General features: G+C 39.6%; 1 protein-coding gene across 2 annotated transcripts in view; it reads left to right on the plus strand.

Moving 5' to 3' along the window:
- LOC126755387 (zinc finger protein jing) overlaps window positions 1-14,543 on the plus strand; it is a 311,572-nt gene extending 297,029 nt beyond the window's left edge. For both annotated transcript variants that reach the window (XM_050467925.1, XM_050467926.1), the window contains exons 3-8: window positions 7,308-11,519; window positions 11,585-12,347; window positions 13,320-13,464; window positions 13,576-13,753; window positions 13,823-14,037; window positions 14,169-14,543. In XM_050467925.1, the coding sequence (XP_050323882.1) occupies window positions 7,308-11,519; window positions 11,585-12,347; window positions 13,320-13,464; window positions 13,576-13,753; window positions 13,823-14,037; window positions 14,169-14,332 (5,677 nt within the window). In that variant the 3' untranslated portion in view covers window positions 14,333-14,543. The remainder of the gene's footprint in view (window positions 1-7,307; window positions 11,520-11,584; window positions 12,348-13,319; window positions 13,465-13,575; window positions 13,754-13,822; window positions 14,038-14,168) is intronic.
- Window positions 14,544-18,143: the final 3,600 nt, after the last annotated feature.

An 18,143-nucleotide genomic window follows, 5' to 3' on the forward strand; every position in this document is an offset into this window, starting at 1 on the left:
CAGTTCGGTCGGGCCGACGGTCGCGACCAAATACATTCGCGCGCTCGGCTATAAAGTCATTGGCGGAAGCGGGCGATGGTAGCGCGGTGACGTGGTAGTGCCAACAACGGCGCGGAACTTAGCGGCCCAGGCCGAGACAACAGCGCAGACACATTTGATTTGTTATTCTTCATTATTATTAGTGTGACGCTGCTGTGGTTAGTGTGACGGCTGTGTTATTGTTGTTATTAGTATTATCATTGTTATTGCTGTTGTTGTTGTTGCTGCATTTTGATTATTATTATTAGTGAAATATTTTTGTAGCACAGCGCACGGCGGCCAGCACATGTGCATGCATGGGAACATTCATGCGTCTGTATGTACAAATGTTTGTATGTAGATATATGCATATACATATGTATACTTATGTGTATGTCTACACTTATGAACTTGCATGGCAAATGTCGCACGGTGTGTGCTTAATTAATACAACTCAACAGCAACAGTGTTAAAGTAAATTAACAAACAAATGCAGGAAGTTGGTTGTCACTCTAGCAAGAAACTTCAACCTTTACATGTACATATGCACATATGTATGTTTGTATGTGTGTGTGCACAAGCGTTTGCATGAAATTCTTCACATACCTTGAGTGCGCTTACTACGAAATTAACGGTATAATATACATCATTTAAATGTACTCAGTTTAAGGTGTGTGCTTTAAAGCGCCTTGAAGTATGCTACAAAATTTTTTTAAGCACTCATTGCATTAAAATTTAGCGAAAAGCGATTGAAGAAATCTTGCGCAAAGCAATGAAGCTGTGAAAGATTTATATTTATTTTAATTCCGTCGGCCTCTGTGTATTTACGCGAACTAGTCCCTCAGTTTTTGAAATATCGTACTAAAATTTGGCTCACATATTTAACTCCTCAAGATGCTGCTTATTTGTCGAAATTGGCCATAACGGACAACTATAGAATATAGCTGCCATGCAAACTGAACGTTCCAAGTAAAGTCCTTGTTTGGAAAACTTGTTTATTTGACGAGATTTCTTCAAAAAATTCGGCGTGCGTTATTGTCTGAAACAATAATATAATCTCCGTTGAAATCGTTCAGATCGCAACACTATGACATATAGCGACCATACAAACTGAACAATCAAAAACGAGTGCTTGTTTGGAAAACTTTTTTATTTGAGCAGATATCTTCATGAGATTTGGTATGGACTACTGTCCAAAGTAGCGCTACAATTTCCGTAAAAATTGTTCAAATCGAACCACTATTGCATACAGCTGTCATACAAAGTGATGGCTCAATATCAAGTTAAAGCTCCTTCTATACCTTTTTATGGCATAAAAATGCACATGCGAAGGGCATTGTAGCTTCGATGCCGTAAAAATTCACGTTTTTTTCTTGTTCTATAAAGCGGCTAGCTAAAGCAATTTGTGAATTTTTCTTTTTCGCTTATTAAACATTAATATTATAAGTGCTTATAAACTTACAAATAAATTAATAAAAAGCGCAAAATTAAAGTTTTACTGGCGCACACTTTATTATTGCATAATAATTGCACTTAAATATGAAAAAGGTTTTCGGGGTGGCCGTGTTCGTCACTATAATAAATACGCGACACTAAAATTCAAAATTAAAAAATCATAAAAAAATTAAGAGCCAACAAAATCCAATAAATATGTTAATAAAAGCCGAGTGCAAAAGAACTTAACGACTTCCGCTTCCGTCGGCCAATCGTCAGGCTTTGTTGTTTGTGTTTTACTACAGCGACTACAAACAGCTTTCGTACTTCGCCACATAAACGCGTTTGTATCTTTGTGTATGTGTGTGTGTGTGTGTGTGTGTGTATGTTCGCCGGCTTGTAAGTGCATGCGCCGGTTGCATAATTTATGCATCTTGATTCCATGTGTGCAACACGCTGCTACCAACAACAACAACCACAACAGCAACCAGAACGACATGAGCAACCGTAAAGGCAGCAGCAAATTTAAATGCTAATAATAAGTAATAAAGCGCAGCACAGCAATAAATTACAAAACATTTCAAATTAATGCAATGTTTATATATTTATGCGTAGAAAAAAGATAATACAACAATTACAAATAAATAATTCAAACGTTAGAAATGTTAGTGTTGGTATGTATGTATGAAGTGTTTGTGGTGCGCAAATGGCGTGACAATGTGAGAAAATGCATATTAGCGCAATTTTATGCTCAAGCCGTACGCCGCCGTAAAATTCAAGTATAATGTAGCACAGTTAATAAAAAATTCAAAGCGTAACTGTATTAACAACTGCTGCTGCATAGCTAATAACTACAGCAACAACAATAAAGTAGTTCATTATTTAAATGAAGGAAACAAAATACAAACGCTTCCCACGCAGTGCACGCGACAACAACAAACAATACTTAATTGTGTTTAATAAAATATATTTCATCGAGCTTAAAGTGTTTACAGTGTTTTAAATATTTAAATGTTGTAAATGCCGGGAAAACATTTAAGCGTGTTTTTTTCGTTCAAAATGCGCGCACAAAATTTTCATAAGTTTTCTCTCAAATTTTAGTGTTTTTCGGCGTAAAAGTTATTGACAAAGGGAAAAAGACTCACTGACTGCCAATAAAAAAAGGGAAATAAACGCACAAAAAGCAAAGAAAAAGATACAAAAACAAAAACGAATTTAAAAGTGTTAAGTTGTAACGAAAATAAATGCAAAAAAAATAATAATATCGAAAATTTGTAAGTCGGGAAGCCTTTGAGATTTTAATCTACTATAAAAAAGGAGCTAAAGCAGCGCGATAAAAGTCTAAAAGGTAAAATACACATGAAGTAGTCTTAATATACCGTTATACATACTATGTAGATGCATAAAAGCATATATTTATGAAATAAATTAATATTTTAGTGTACATTTTGACAAACAAGTACCCGGAAATTGTAAATAAAAGGCAAAATATTTAATTATTCTTCAATATTTATTTTGCCGCCTTCAAAGTAATCCCCACCAGATGTAATAGACTTATGCCAACGATTTTTCCGGTACTCGAAGCACTTTTCACAAGAAATTTTTGGAATGGCCTTCAGCTCCTTCAGCGAATTTTGTTTTATCTCTTCGATCGACTGAAAACGGGTTCCATTCCGATGATTGTTAACTTGTTTGCATGTCAAACTCATAAACCAATGTCTCATTGACAGTTATAATGCTCTCCATGAATGTTGGATCGGCATTCGCACGATCAAACATGTCTAAAGAGACCTATTTACGGTACTCTTTTTGAAGAAAATTCAGCTTTATCTGGACAAGTCGATGAAGAATGCGTTTCATACCCAAAATATCCACCAAAATCATTCGAACGAACTCGCGAGAAAAGCACTGCTCTTGTCTGCCAATTTTCAATCACCATATCCTTCACTTTTTTAACAATTTCATTAGTTGATGAGGTCGAATGTCGTCCAGAACGTTTTTCGATAAAACTGAATCAACGTAAGCCTTCTCCAACATTAACAACGAAACTTGGTTATAAATTCAAAATTTGAGACAAATTATCTTTGTTCGATATTTTTATTCTTTGCAAAAGCAGCTGCCGTAAACAAACTGGTTGCCTTTAAAATACCTAAATACCTCGAGAGAAATAGATTTATTCCCACATCAGTCAATTCCACATAACCGGAATAAACTCCAATTCACGTATAGATTCTATACAATATATGACTGTCACTTCCTTCTTCTTAATATTTAGGGCATATTTTATTATACTACAACAGTTAGAACAGCAGTAAAATTCTAAAATAAACACAAAAGCATCTCAAAGTTTGCTTGCAATGCTCTCGGTTTGCCTAACAACTTTTATGCATTAGACTCATGATGCGTTTCCCGAAGCGATTTCTGCAGTTTAGAAAGCAGAAAAAAGCCACAGGCAGTCAAATCTGGCGAAAGCGGTAGCTGAACAATCACTCTCGTTGCCTGTTGCGACTGTCTTTTTATTCATAATAGAATGTGACGGCGTCTTGTGGTCTCTAATACGAGAACTGAGACGCTGCATACCCAAAACATTAACCTAAATGGTTGGGTTGGTCCGTTTCATACCCAAAACATTAACCAAAGTGATTAAGTTGATCCATAACAAGTTTTGATACCCTCTGCTATCACTCGGACGCCAACATGACGATTTTCAAACACTTTTTCCGATGTTATCGTCAATAGTAGGGGAGACGGACGACTCACATCCGCATGGAATATATTTTCGATGGTTTCAGGGCCTTCTTTGTGTCACTCAAATATGCATTTGTGTGAACCTAGTAATGTTTGTCGGCTAAACATTTTGCCCCGCATTAGAAGCTGATACTTGGGGCTTTTTTTATACTTACATACATATACATATGATAGTAGTGGTTTCTTGGGAGTCCAACGTTTACTCTATAATATAACAACAACATCGTCTGCAAGCACAGAATTCTTATTCCACTTCTACAGTTGTTGATTTTGTAAATTTTGTTTTATCTGTTATTTCTAACTGTAATTCCTATTATGAATTCAGTTTTATCTTTATTAATGGTCGAAAATCGACGGCATTCGGTTCAAGTCGGATCAGTGGTTGATCGCATGAACAACAGGATAAGTCTTCGGGCACCCTCGCAATTCTAGGACACAGTAGTCTATAACCCCCTACAACAAAATCCCTCCAATGGGTACGCTCTCGCACACATCGATGTATGCACCTTCTTCGCAGGCTTGACAGCGATTATAAGAAAAACAGTGGAAATCAGCAGAGATGAAAATGTGCATTTAACCAAAAAGATGCACACAAACAAACAAGTGTACGCATGTGTGTGTGTAAATCTATAGATTCGACCTAACGCTCTAGAACAACATAGATGAAATTAAAAAGAAAAACAGCACAAAAATGCTGAAGCCAGCAGGAAAAAATTGGAAAGACAACAACAAGACAACGTATTAACAGATATGTACATATGTACATATGTAGTTAGATAGGTAGATTTGTATGTATGTATGTGTGAATGCGCCTATCAGTGTATGTGTATGTGTTTGTTGACATATTCGAGCTACAAGAACGCAACGAGGCGATAAACGTTTCAAAATACAATAAAACAACAATAATAACATGTGTACGAGTATATGTGTGTCTACAACAACGGTATAGACATCATGAGCAGTGTTTTAGAATGTTTCTTTTGTTGTTGTGCAGAGCCAAAAGCAATTGCTGTTAAACATTATATTCTACAACTCTGCATATGTTTTATATGTGTGTATGTACATATGTATGTGTATGTGTCATACTATGGAATTCAGCTAGCCAACGGCGTTCCAATCAACGCGACCTGGGCTATGCACTATGCGCTTCAATTTAATTTGAGCAGCTCGGATTTAAATACCTGTCAGCCAAACGACCGCAACTCAAAAGCCGCGGTCTTTGTCGGCTAAACATTTTGCCCCGCATTAGAAGCTGATACTTGGGGCTTTTTTTTATACTTACTTATGTATATGATAGTAGTGTAGCGTTTTGCTCTATAATACAGCAACAACATCGTCTGCAAGCACGGGATTCTAATTCCACTTCTTCAGTTGGCAAGATTAAAGCTGTTTTCGTTGTTGCTACAATTCGTTGCTTCTGTGCATTCACTACTTCTTCAATCCCAGTAACTTTGTATGTGTGTTTGTGCAATTAATTTTTTACTCATTTTTTCACACCATACTTGCTTGATGTACGAATGTGCAAGCATGTACATACATATATATTTTTATTTTTATCGTACTATTTTTCATTCCCTTTCCAACTTAGTTCTGCGCACATACACACACACATATGTACATATGTATGTATTTCTTAACTTGTATGCCATGCACATGGGCTCAAGCGTCCACCGTCACCATCCCCAACGTCATCGGTGTCGAATGTTGCCATTCGTTAGACGGTTGCTTGCTTCGTTCCACATTGTCGTGTGTCAGCTCATGCGCTCGACGGTTCGTCGTCGACAACTCTCAGGTCGGCGTTTATCGACCGACGGCTAACGGCCGACAATAAGCGGCTACACTTAACATTCTTTCTTATTTTTCTTATCACCATTGTTGTTGTAGTTTGTGCTATTCGTGCAACGCTAACATAAAAACCGCTTCAACTACTGTTACAATTACTACGAAACACAATAAGGACGATGATATAACATCAATTTAAACCGCCTACTTAGTATAACATCCTCAAAAGGACCTTCCTATGTTAATATACCAGCTTATGGGAATTTCGTACGTTTATTTACATACAGAAATATGCCCACACATGATGTACATATGTATGTACATACTTTTATGTATATAATTTTTATTTTCTCCTATTTCATTCACATCGAATCCCCTTTTTCTTTTCATCCTTTCACAAGCGCAATTCACATGCAGCTGCCTTCACATTAACAGAATTTCTTACTTTAACATTGCGATGCTTACCGCGCTGTCGACGTCACTGTTAACGTCATTATTATCCCACGGTTACATTTGCTCTCACTCGCCTGCACTGCATTGTTTGCGCTCAATTTACGCCAAGTTTAGGAATCTCTCTTTCCACAAGTATTAAAAATGGTCATATATGTATATATATGTATATACGTTTTGTTCCCCATCTCTTTGTGTATGTGTATGTACATACATTTTACATATGTATATGAATTCCATGGGTTCATTAAATTTTTGGTGCAAATAAGGCACATTTGTACTACTGTTATGAAAAAAATGTGTGTGAACCACTGAAAAGATTTTGGGATTTTGGCTTGACAAGCTGCTTCAGATAATAACGCCTCTCTCCTTCGATCATTTAAATATCTAATACTAGGAAGCTGTTTTCATGTTCTTAATAATTAGTTCTAGTTTTCAGCTTAAATATTTAATTCATATAGAAATGTTTTTGTATCTGTAGCATTATCGATTTCCGATAAAAAAAATGCTGCGCGGCATCTGTGGGTAGCTTATGTGTGTGCGCCATCTGCAGTTGATGCGCGCAAACTCACAATCAGCTGTTTGTAAACACTCGCGGGTAAATGGCTTGGGGAAAAGCAATAAAAAAGTAAAAAACTTAATTTGTATAAAAGCGCATTCGTTTAGCAAAACAAAAAGAAATTGTTAATGAAAACTAATTAAAAATCAAACAGAAACAAATGCAATAGGAAGCATGTCTTGATAGTTGCATGCGTTTGTGACCACCATGAGTGATAGGTGTGTATAAGTGCAGTGCAGTGAACGGGCGTAGTCAACCAGAATATTAGTATCATACATTTTTATGATATATTGTATTGTATTTGTTTTCGTTACAGTGGTGTCGTGATATCACTTAGCAGTACCGACTCTAGCACTGGTTGCAGCGAGGATGCTTCGGAGCCGGGATCGCCATTTAGTCAGAACTCAATAATAGGTGACGAACAGCATAGCAACTCGCCCGCCAAGGCCAATAAAAGCAGCGCTGAAAACCATACAATCATGCCACCACAGACTACAATACTGGCAGCGGCGAATAACAGTACCAACAGCGGACAGGCGACCAGTAACAGTGCGAATGGATCGTCCAGCGGCGCTAGCGGTTATACACAAACTGTCACAGGAACAAATAGCAATAACAGCAACAACACTGCCAAATTAAAACAAATTCAACAACAACAACCACAACAAAAGAACAATAACACTGCCACTGTCCGCAATGGACTCCCTACTCTTCAATGGCCGTGGAACATACCGGCAAGTAGTAGTACTGCACACACCACAAACACATCAGCATCCGTGCAAAACAGCAAGAAACGCGGTGCCGTTAGTGCGAACACCGCAGACAATAGCTCAGGTAAAAAGGCACGAAACACAAGTGCAGATAGTACAACAAATGGTGCAACCGCAGCGTCAACTGGCAACGTGTCTGCAGCCAGCGCTGCAAAAAGACTGAAAGCGGCGGCATTGGAGGAGTCGCAAACAAAAATCACTGGTTACTTCAAGTCTCAAATGAAGTCTCAAATTCATCAAAGTAACTTAACAAAGCGCAATATGGAATCTGTACTGATTGCCACATGCAGTTCATCAAGCTCGGGTCTCAACACAACTTCGCTCACGATGAGTGCGCCAGCCACCACAGCATCACTAAATAAATATTTCAACATTTTAGAACAGTTGAAGGAAAATAGCCACAATAACGGCAGCGGTAGTAGCAACAACAGTAATGTTACTATTTCAAAGCCAACGCTAGTTGCTTCATCATCATCATCATCCATAAATAGTAATATAATTGCTGCAGCACCACCCACGCCGACATCCATCGCTCCAGCCGCTTCCACATATGTTACACCAGCGTCCGGATCGGGTGGCGTCGTAGCTCTGACTTCCGCTACTGCCATGTCCTCTATGCCTGTGCCTGCTTTGAAGAAAATCGAACGCAGCAAACCGACTAAAATAGCACAGGTCGCCCCGAATTTACGGAAAACCCCTTCCGCTTCGGGCAACTACAGTGGTGCAACAGGCAAGTCGCCAGCCAAGAAACATGTCGCTATAGCGCCGAGGACGCCCGAAATGAAGCAACAACAAATTCAGCAGCAGCAACAACAGGCGGCAGCAAAAGCCGAAGCAGCTGCAGCCAAACAAACAAGCACAGCAGTAAGCACACAACAGCCCCAAACTGCAACGCAAGTGAGTGCAAATCAGCCAGCAGTCCTACTTACTGCGATACGTTTGCCTACTCAAACCACAACGGCACCGACAGCGACGGCAACCGCGCAGCTGAAACAAACTGTATCACCACCGAAATTAACACCGGTTGCAACTGCTACTGCGACCACCACAACCGCCGCACCCACCACCGGACAAACGCTTTATCAACTGCCCGCAGTACAACTGCCAAATTTAGTGCAACTGCCGCAGTTGTTGGCTGCCACCAACGGTGCCAATATCATGCAGTTGAACAACGTGGCCACGGCCGCTAAAAACGCCAATCCTACAGCGTCCGCCGCAGCCGCAGCCACATCTGCGCAGGCAGCTCAAGCTGCAGCCGCACAATATTTCCTCAATGGCACCGTCTTCAAACTGCAGCAATTCACAACCGCAACCACCACGACGGCAACGTCCGCTGTAGCCGCCGCCAGTGCCGCCGCCACCGCGAATCCATTTAACCTGATGACTGCCGCAGACCTGCAAGAAATACTCATTAAGCAGCAGCAACAGCTTCAACAACAGCAACAACTGCAGCTGCAACAACAACAAAAAGCGGCTGCAGTAGCTGCAGCAGCAGCCGCGTCAGCCACTGCCCAAGCTACTAATACTAGTTTCCAAGAAATCTTCCAGCAGCAAATTGCCGCGGCTATTGCGGCAAATCAGCAGCAACAACAGCAGCAGCAGTTTCAACAGTTGCAACGCTTGGGCGCCGCCGCTGCACAGCCGGTATTCATGGCCACTCCAGCTGGCCTACTATTGAACGCCGCCTCATTGCCGGCTATGCTGGCACAAGCGGCCGCTGCTTTGGCTGTCAATAACAATCAGCAGCAACAGCAAAAACAAATGCAAATGCAGCAGCCCCATCCACAACAGCTGCCGGCACTGCAGCCAATACAACCCAGCGCTTTGCCAGCGCTAAGTTCCATTTTCGCTGGTGCAGCGCAGCAACAACAACAGCAGCCTCACTCCTCCCACGACCAGCATACTGACTTCCAGCAGCAGCAGCAACAATTGCTAGCGTTTTTGCAACAACAACAGCAGCAGCAACCACAATTCATAACAACAAGCCAGCCACCTCCGTTATCGGCTGTAAATTCGACTTCGCCGCAAACTGCAACTGCCGCTGCCACTCTAACGCCACTGCCATTAAATGCGTCTTCAACTGCAACTCCTGCAAATAACGCAAACACTGCCAAACTGGCCATCGTAAAAGCGACCACTGCCTCCACACAACCGCAACAGTTTGCCGCGCTCAATTCGCAACCGCCGCCATTAGTCACCATTTCACACGGCAAAGCGCGCGCGACTGCAATAGCACCGGCCACTGCCACCAGCGCCGCCTCCAACGCAAATACAACGGCGAACAAGCCGGCCGCACTGGCGAAGCCATATCAAAAGCGCATGCCGAAGGTGGCGCCAGCGCCCGTGCCAGTAGCGCCAGCACCGAGCAAACCCGCGCTGGCGAACACAAACAAAGCGAAAATTTCCACTGGCTGCAAAATCATTGCCTCACCCACCACGCCGCCGCCACTGGTGCCAGCGCTCAGCAGCAATAACAGTAGTGGTGTTAACAGCGTGGCTTCCGCACCCAGCAGCCGTGCCGCTCCAGTGGCGAAGCAACTGCTACCGACCAGTGGACTGCCAACGCCGGCGCTCATTAGCATTGCACCCGCACCTGCGACAATCACAACAACCACAACTGCAGCAATTAGTGCAGCGGCTGTGCCGAGTGCCATGAAAGTAACTGCTTTGCCGCCACTTGCGCCCAAACTAACGCCGGTCGCAGCATCGATAACAACAACAGCTGTGTCATCCATCGCGGTAACGGCAACTGCAGCGAAGGCGATCGTCACGAGCGCTGCCGTCACAGCGACAACAACCACAACATCCACCCCAGATCTCTTCGATTTAGTAAAGAATTCGAATGGCGCCATCACTATATCAGCGCCAACTACCATTAGTAACAGCAATAACAACAAATGTCACAACAATACATTCAATAAGTGCGCAGCGCTACTGCCATCATTCTGCAACTCATCGCTGTCATCATATTCATCTGCATCATCGCCCTCGCTCTGCTCCTCCACGCATACCGTCTCCAGCGATGGCTTTTGCTCGAAGATCAAGGAGGAGCCCTTGGACGAAGTGGCCAATGCTCCCTCAGCCAACACTTCGGATAGTGGTATCAAATTGGAGAGCTTCAATGCGTCCACACATAGCCAAACGTTATCGGCAGATATTAAGGTTGAACTGATGGAGGACACTACCAAAATGTACCCGTCAACCGTCAATAGTATTTCGACTAGCATTGGCAACAGTATCACGCACGCGAATGATTACTCATCGTATTCCTTCAGCTCACACTCGAATTCGGTCTCCTCGGCCGCTGATCTTTCACTAGAAGCATCTACCCCACCGTCGCTCTCTTCCCTGTCCGCCTCTTGCTCATCCGCACCCTCGCCGGTACCTTCCTCATCGGTGGGCGCATCACCGCGCAATTCCCCGCCGCCATTGCCGCCAACACAGCCATGTGAATCCAATTCAGCTTCCCTAAGCTCGGAATCCTCCGCTTCGTGTGTCACGGCCGCTACTGGCAGAGATATGCTGAGCGAAATGGTTACATCGTCTTGCATATCATCTAATCTCGCTTCGGAAATGTCCAATTCGGCTGATGGCTCGACCACACACGAGAAGTCATTAACGTCCGGCCTCGAGGATGTCGAGAAAGATGGAAGTGCGGACGAGGAGAGCAGCGAAAAGCGTGACTTGCCCACCCCCGAGTCCGGCATAGGTGGCAGTTTGACGGCTAGTGAAAGCAGCGAATCCATCGTCAGCACAATGTAAGTTGTCACCTAATAATTTAGGCCAGTCATTAAATAATATTTATAAAACATTTTAATTTTAGTTCCAACAACAGCAGCAAAGCTGAAATTATCGCCAACATTATCAATTCAATCGACTCAAATTCACCGCCACCCACGCCACTGTCTACGATTAGTGCTGGCAGCGCAGAAAGCGGCAGCCACATTAGCCACGCCATTGCTGACATCAATTCCAACAGCAGCAATGCAGCAACGCCAATCTCATCATCATCACCAGCTAACAGCGCTGATTCAAACACCAATTCTACCTCCAATAGTGCCGTACCCTCAGCACCGAGTTTGCCGAATAGCATCGATAACAGTAATTCGAATAGCTGCACAAGCAGCAGCAACAGCAGTGTCAGCGGCGAGCCACAATCGACCACCAGCAGCAATTGCTTCAACTCAACACCGACGCTCATCGACACCAAGCTCGCGGAGTCTGCGAGTGAAGCGCTGCCCAAGTGCGCCATCTCGCCCATACTCTCGCAGCCGAAAACTATACGCTTCCCTGCAGAGACAGGTGGTTTTCGGTATGGTCCTAAAGGTGCTAAACGTCACGACGGCGTCTGCTACTGGGATAAATGCAATAAGAAGCATGATAGCTGCTCCAAATTGTTGGATCACATGCAGACACTACACGTCAATACGCAAACTGGACCGTTTTCATGCCTCTGGGTCGGTTGCAAGGTATACAATAAGGAATCGTGTTCGCGTCGCTGGTTGGAACGACACGTGCTATCTCATGGCGGCTCGAAGCAATTCAAGTGCATTGTCGAAGGTTGCGGCTTACGTTTTGGTTCACAGGTAAGCATCAATTTTAGGTGTAACATTCGACAGTCTGTGCTCCTACACTCCTTATACGACCGCTTTAATTGACAAAGTACAGAGTCGCATTAAGATTCTCAATTCACTAGCTGGATGCTCAAGGTAAAAAGAGAAAGAAACGTTGTTGGCAACACACATGGTAATCGGTCGGCCGGTCTTAAACTACATTGCACCGATATGGTCGCCTGGATGCAGTGAAACGCAGACGAAGAAGCTTTAGACGTGTAAGCACACTGCACTCCGGACTATAACAGTATGCCTCTTGTTGTCTCTGGTCGAACACTTGCATAACGAAGCCCGTATGCTTCCGGTTAAGCCACATCTCTCAATGTATTTTCTGCTGTGATGTTTTTGCAGAAACCATTCTTGCATTGGTCTGCTTGAAGCGGAGCCGCTTCCTGGGCACATCAAGAGGTCTTTCCTTGACTAGGTTGTCAATATCGAACAATACGCCGACCAGACTTAGGGAATTCACCTATTAACACCTTCATCGACTCAAATGGCTACAACAAACATTGTAGACGACGAGCTGAAACTGCCACGAAAATCCAGAGTCACCCTTGCGTAACTTCATTCTGAATATTGTATCAGATCACATCTCCTACCCAGGATCAACCCCGACATCCCAAATATATGGACAGCTTTCAGGGAGTCCCGCATGACTGTAACTGCCCCTTTCTATGCTCAACAATTTATCTAACGCTGTTGTTGTTGCTGTAGCGGCAGAGTTCTGCCGAAGTGAGTCCTTGGCTAGATAAAAATCCGGGTCCGTTCCGGTTACGTAGACCCGACTGTCGTGGGAACGGCTCATCTAACGTTCTTCTCCCATGGCCCGACCTCGTCGAAACAGCACGTTTCTGAGGCCTACAACAAACATAAACAACAACAACATCAATGTCCTTCCTCGTATGCATTATCTTACTAAATGCTTATTTCTGCTTTCATTTTCAGCTCGCTCTTCAAAAACACGTAAACAATCATTTTACGGCTACCGAAAATAAGGAGAGCTCCAATAAGCGTACCTCGGATCCGCCAGTGCCCAAACAGCTGCGTAAGAATGGCAAAAAGCTGCGCTATCGACGTCAACCATTTTCAGGTAATTACACATAGATCGATTTTAATACTATATACACTATAACAATGCGCCACTGAATAACGGGTCTTCGTTCTTTAACGGTTTATTAATAATGCTATCCTTCTATTGCAGCGCGTATGTTCGACTTCTTTGATTCCGGCATAATGGAGGGTCTCCAGCATCGTCTGCGGCAAATAAGCCTACTTTCAACGAGCTCCAACACAATAACGTTTCAGGGTCAGTGCATGATGCGCCGCAAAACACAGCAAGGCAGTTACGAGAGCTTTATTCGTTGGTCACCGCGTGAAATGTGAGTAGCCACATCGTAAATGGTTTGAAATAAAACTTGATATTAACTTATTTCGGCTTCCAATTGTAGCATTTCCGACGAGTGGGTGCCGGCTTGCGATGGGCCTTACACGAAAACAGTTAACATTAAACGTATGCGTCCCGCGGAGAAGATAAAGGTTGAGAGCCTACTCATGACCGCTTACAAAATGCCATATTCGCCAAATCTTTTCGACGACGTCAGCGATGAAGACGACGATGATGATGAGGAGGCCTCCGATGATGGCGATGACGATGATGAAAATAGTAAGTTTCAACATGTTTAGCTACGGTATAGGATGTATCTCTCTATATATTTATCTCTATATATATAAATACATTTATCTGATCTGTTTTATCAAAATGATTATTATTTTTTTTTTTTCACTTTCCTTCAGATGATGGCGACGACACCACCGAATTGGCGACTTTAGTGGAAACGGTGCGCAGCTCACAACAGCAGAGTGCGCTTGCAATTTCCCGTAAGCAAATGCAACAACGTCGTAAGCATCCACGTAAGCCGCTGAAACGCGTGCATTTGGATAAACCATTGAACGTTTAACTCGCCGAAGTTACTCGCCGTGGCAAGCGCCAGCGCTGCTCAATGATCTCCTACTAAGAATTAGGCAATGTTTGTGGCAAATGAAAAGTCTGCAATATATGAGTTAAGTGTTTAATTTGTTAAGGCTCATGGACAACAAGAAATACAACAACAATAAGAACAGCAACAGCGCATACTACGCAGCAGTCATACATAATTCAGCATATAGTAATTAGTATTTTTTTTTTGTTAAAACTAATTGTAAAATTAAATCAAATATGACAGCGCATATACATACACATACATATGTATATATATAAATTATATTTTTTTATACTTCGGTTTGTAAATGTCTTAGAAGAGAGTAGTTTGCATAAGCTTACAAAACGCACTTTATGTAAATAAAATATTTAGTGTATTACATAATAAGCATAAGCATATATTTAATTGTAAGAGAATTTAGCGTAGACATTATTTTTTACGAATAATACATTTATAAGCGACTTAAAAACTTAAAGCATACAAATTATACAAAAAAATACATTCAGTTTTTAATTTTTAAATTTACGCCTAATCAATTAGTTGTATTTTGTTTAAGTATGGTTTTTAGAAAATTGTTTTGATATTTGTTTTTATGGTGCAAAGTTATAATCTAAATATTATTTTGTTAAAATTTTTTTTAAACTTGAAAAAGCTTGAACTGTTTGCATCTTTTATAACAATTGTTATCATATAAAGTGCAGCTGAGTGCTATTTGTTGGCGATTTTTTCGATTATAGTTTAATGTTTCAGTAGTTTTCACTAGTGCTAAAAAATGTACTTATTTTTGTTCAAAATATTTTTTTATTTTTAATATTTTTCAAATTTTTTTTGGGCTTTTTCAAAATCACTTTTTTTTCAAAATTGTTTTTTTCCAAAATCATTTCTCAAAACCTTTTTATTGAAACACTTTTTCAATACCATTTTTTCGAATCCATTCTTTCAAAACCTTTTTTTTTCAAAAACGGGTTTTTACTTTCAAAACAAGTTTCTTATGAATAATTTTTTCCCAAAACCATTTTTTTCAACAAGTTTTCTATTTTAAAGCCATTTTTCTGTTTCAAAATCCTGTTTTTCTTTCCACGGTTTTTCTTTCAAAAGACCGTGTTTTTCTTTCAAAACCTTTTTATTTTTCATAACCTTTTTTTCCATAAACTTTTTTTTCCATAAACTTTTTTTTCCATAAACTTTTTTTTCCATAAACTTTTTTTTCCATAAACTTTTTTTTCCATAAACTTTTTTTTCCATAAACTTTTTTTTTCAAAAACAATATTTGGTTTCACAACCAGTTTTTTTTCAATAAACATTATTTTCCAAAACCATAACCATTTTTTAAACCCTTATTTTTCAAAACCATTTATTTCCCAAAACCCTTTTTTAGACCGTTTCATTTTTTTCAGAACTTATTTTGTTTAACTGTTTGTACATACATATGTATGTACATACATATGTATATTTTTTTAATGTGTTTAATAATTTTTTTTAAAAAACTTTTTGTTATATTTTTTTTAATACAATTTTTTTATAAATTTTTTTGTAATTTTTTTTATAAATTTTTTTGTAATTTTTTTTTATAATTTTTTTTTGTAATTTTTTTTATAAATTTTTTTTTGTAATTTTTTTTATAATTTTTTTTGTAATTTTTTTCATAAATTTTTTTTGTAATTTTTTTATAAATTTATTTTGTAATTTTTTTTTGTAAATTTATTTTGTAATTTTTTTATAAATTTATTTTGTAATTTTTTTATATTATTTTTTATTTTTTTTTATAAAATTTTTTTTATAAAACTTTTTTATGAAATTTTTTTTTATAAAAATTTTTCTTACAAAACCATTAGTTATTCAAAAGTTATAGAAAAATAATCACATGTTTTTAGGCGCAAATAGTTAAAGTAACTAACGGCGCTTTTGATTTTCCAATCGCCAACGAACCGCTTTCAGCCAAGCACTTTATATCACAGCTCCTTATCAAACTACGTCGCCCAGCCAACAGCATGGAACACATGCACATGCGCACCACTAGCCCACCCGTTGAAACATTTGCAAACAGAAAACAAATGAACAAATTTATTAATTTTTTGAATTATTTAAATATTAGTTTAAGACAATTTTTTTATTAAAAATATGTAAATTTTATATATATTTTATTTATTAGTTACATACAAGAAGACTTTTTGAAACTGCTATTGAGTGCATAAAACACACATTTATATTATATTATGAATATTTAAAGGATTTGTATGTCGCACTCGCGCGGGAGGCGCGACACTGTACGAATATGTGCCGTAGTCTGTAGTGTAGGTTAATAAATGTCAGCAATAAATGCTAGTTAAAAGTATAAAAATAAGCTGAGATGGAGTGCAGGCGAGCAACACCAAGTGACTGGTTTAGTAAAGTTAATGTGTGTGTGCTTAAGAAAATTGTAAGCAAATTGTATTGTAATTATAATTTTTATAAAATTAATTTCGCGTACCTCTGACTTAATTCATAAAGCAATTAGTTACATATTTATTTTGTAAATAAATGAAACAAAACCACACAACAACAACAAATGTTTCCAGCATTGCGGCGCGCAGGCGGCCGGCGTCTAACATACTGTAAATTTTCCCAAATCGCCATGCCTGCGCGCTGTAACCCAACCCAACACACGCATAGACATTTTTGTATTAAATAAATTCGTAATTTGTAAAACAAAGTAAAAACTACAACAATTAATTTAAGCATTTGTAGCATTAAGTGCGCAAGCGTGAGGAGTGTGAGTGTGCGCTCAACGCCAACACTCTCGGTTGAACATTTAGTCAAAATCACAAAGTAAAATTCAAAACACTAGCCATTAAGTTTAGCGCGTCTTTAGTAGGTTTCCTTTGTTGAATTTAATTTTACTTTCGTTTGGTCACGTGCTCGTGCGGGGGCGCGCCAGCTTGTGCCGCATAGTTAAATGCAAACAGACAAGACTTGTATTGTTCTAGGGACTTCGACTTATTCGACAATTAAGTTTTCATGCGAACGTCAACGCCACATTAGCGCGTACGTTTCCCAATTAACGGGTTTTTCGTAACGTAATTAAGCTACATACATACAAACATACATGCACACTATATTATATATAGAACTGTGTAGATCAGCGCCGTCACGCTTCTTTCAAGAATTAGCCGTTAGTTGAAATGCTAGTTTTTAGCTTTCACATACTCTTAGCGCATAATTGTAATATAATTTTTCTACACACACACACGCCGACACATAAGAAATTATAAGAAATTGGTACAATCTTACATTTAAGCTAAAATTTCTGTTTTACTTTACTTTAGTTTCGAAAATATTTTTATTTTTAGCGCTTGTTCATTAAATTTTGTATTAATGATTTTTTAGCATATTTTATACATATTTTTGTAGCAGCTAGTAAATACATACATACATACACTATACAACTTCATGCATAATAACGGTATACTTTTTAAGCATAGTATATAGTTATCTTAATTATTGCGCGGGTGTTCACAACATATACATATGTACATACATACATACATATATGTACGTACAACTTATGCATTTTCATAAACTTAATTACGCAATAATTTGTACATACAACTTAAGTGTCACGCAGGTACATTATACACGTACACACACATGCTTACGACATGTTGCGTTCATTTTACATACATACATACCTATTAGCATTTTTCCATTATTGTGAAATATATGAAAAACATTTTTAAATAAAAGCAACGCATTTTTTATTTACACATTCATGATTTACTTGCCTTAATTTTTGTTATTTATGTACCAAGCA

The sequence above is a fragment of the Bactrocera neohumeralis genome, chromosome 4 (assembly GCF_024586455.1).
Source record: "Bactrocera neohumeralis isolate Rockhampton chromosome 4, APGP_CSIRO_Bneo_wtdbg2-racon-allhic-juicebox.fasta_v2, whole genome shotgun sequence".
Taxonomy (NCBI): Eukaryota; Metazoa; Arthropoda; class Insecta; order Diptera; family Tephritidae; genus Bactrocera; species Bactrocera neohumeralis.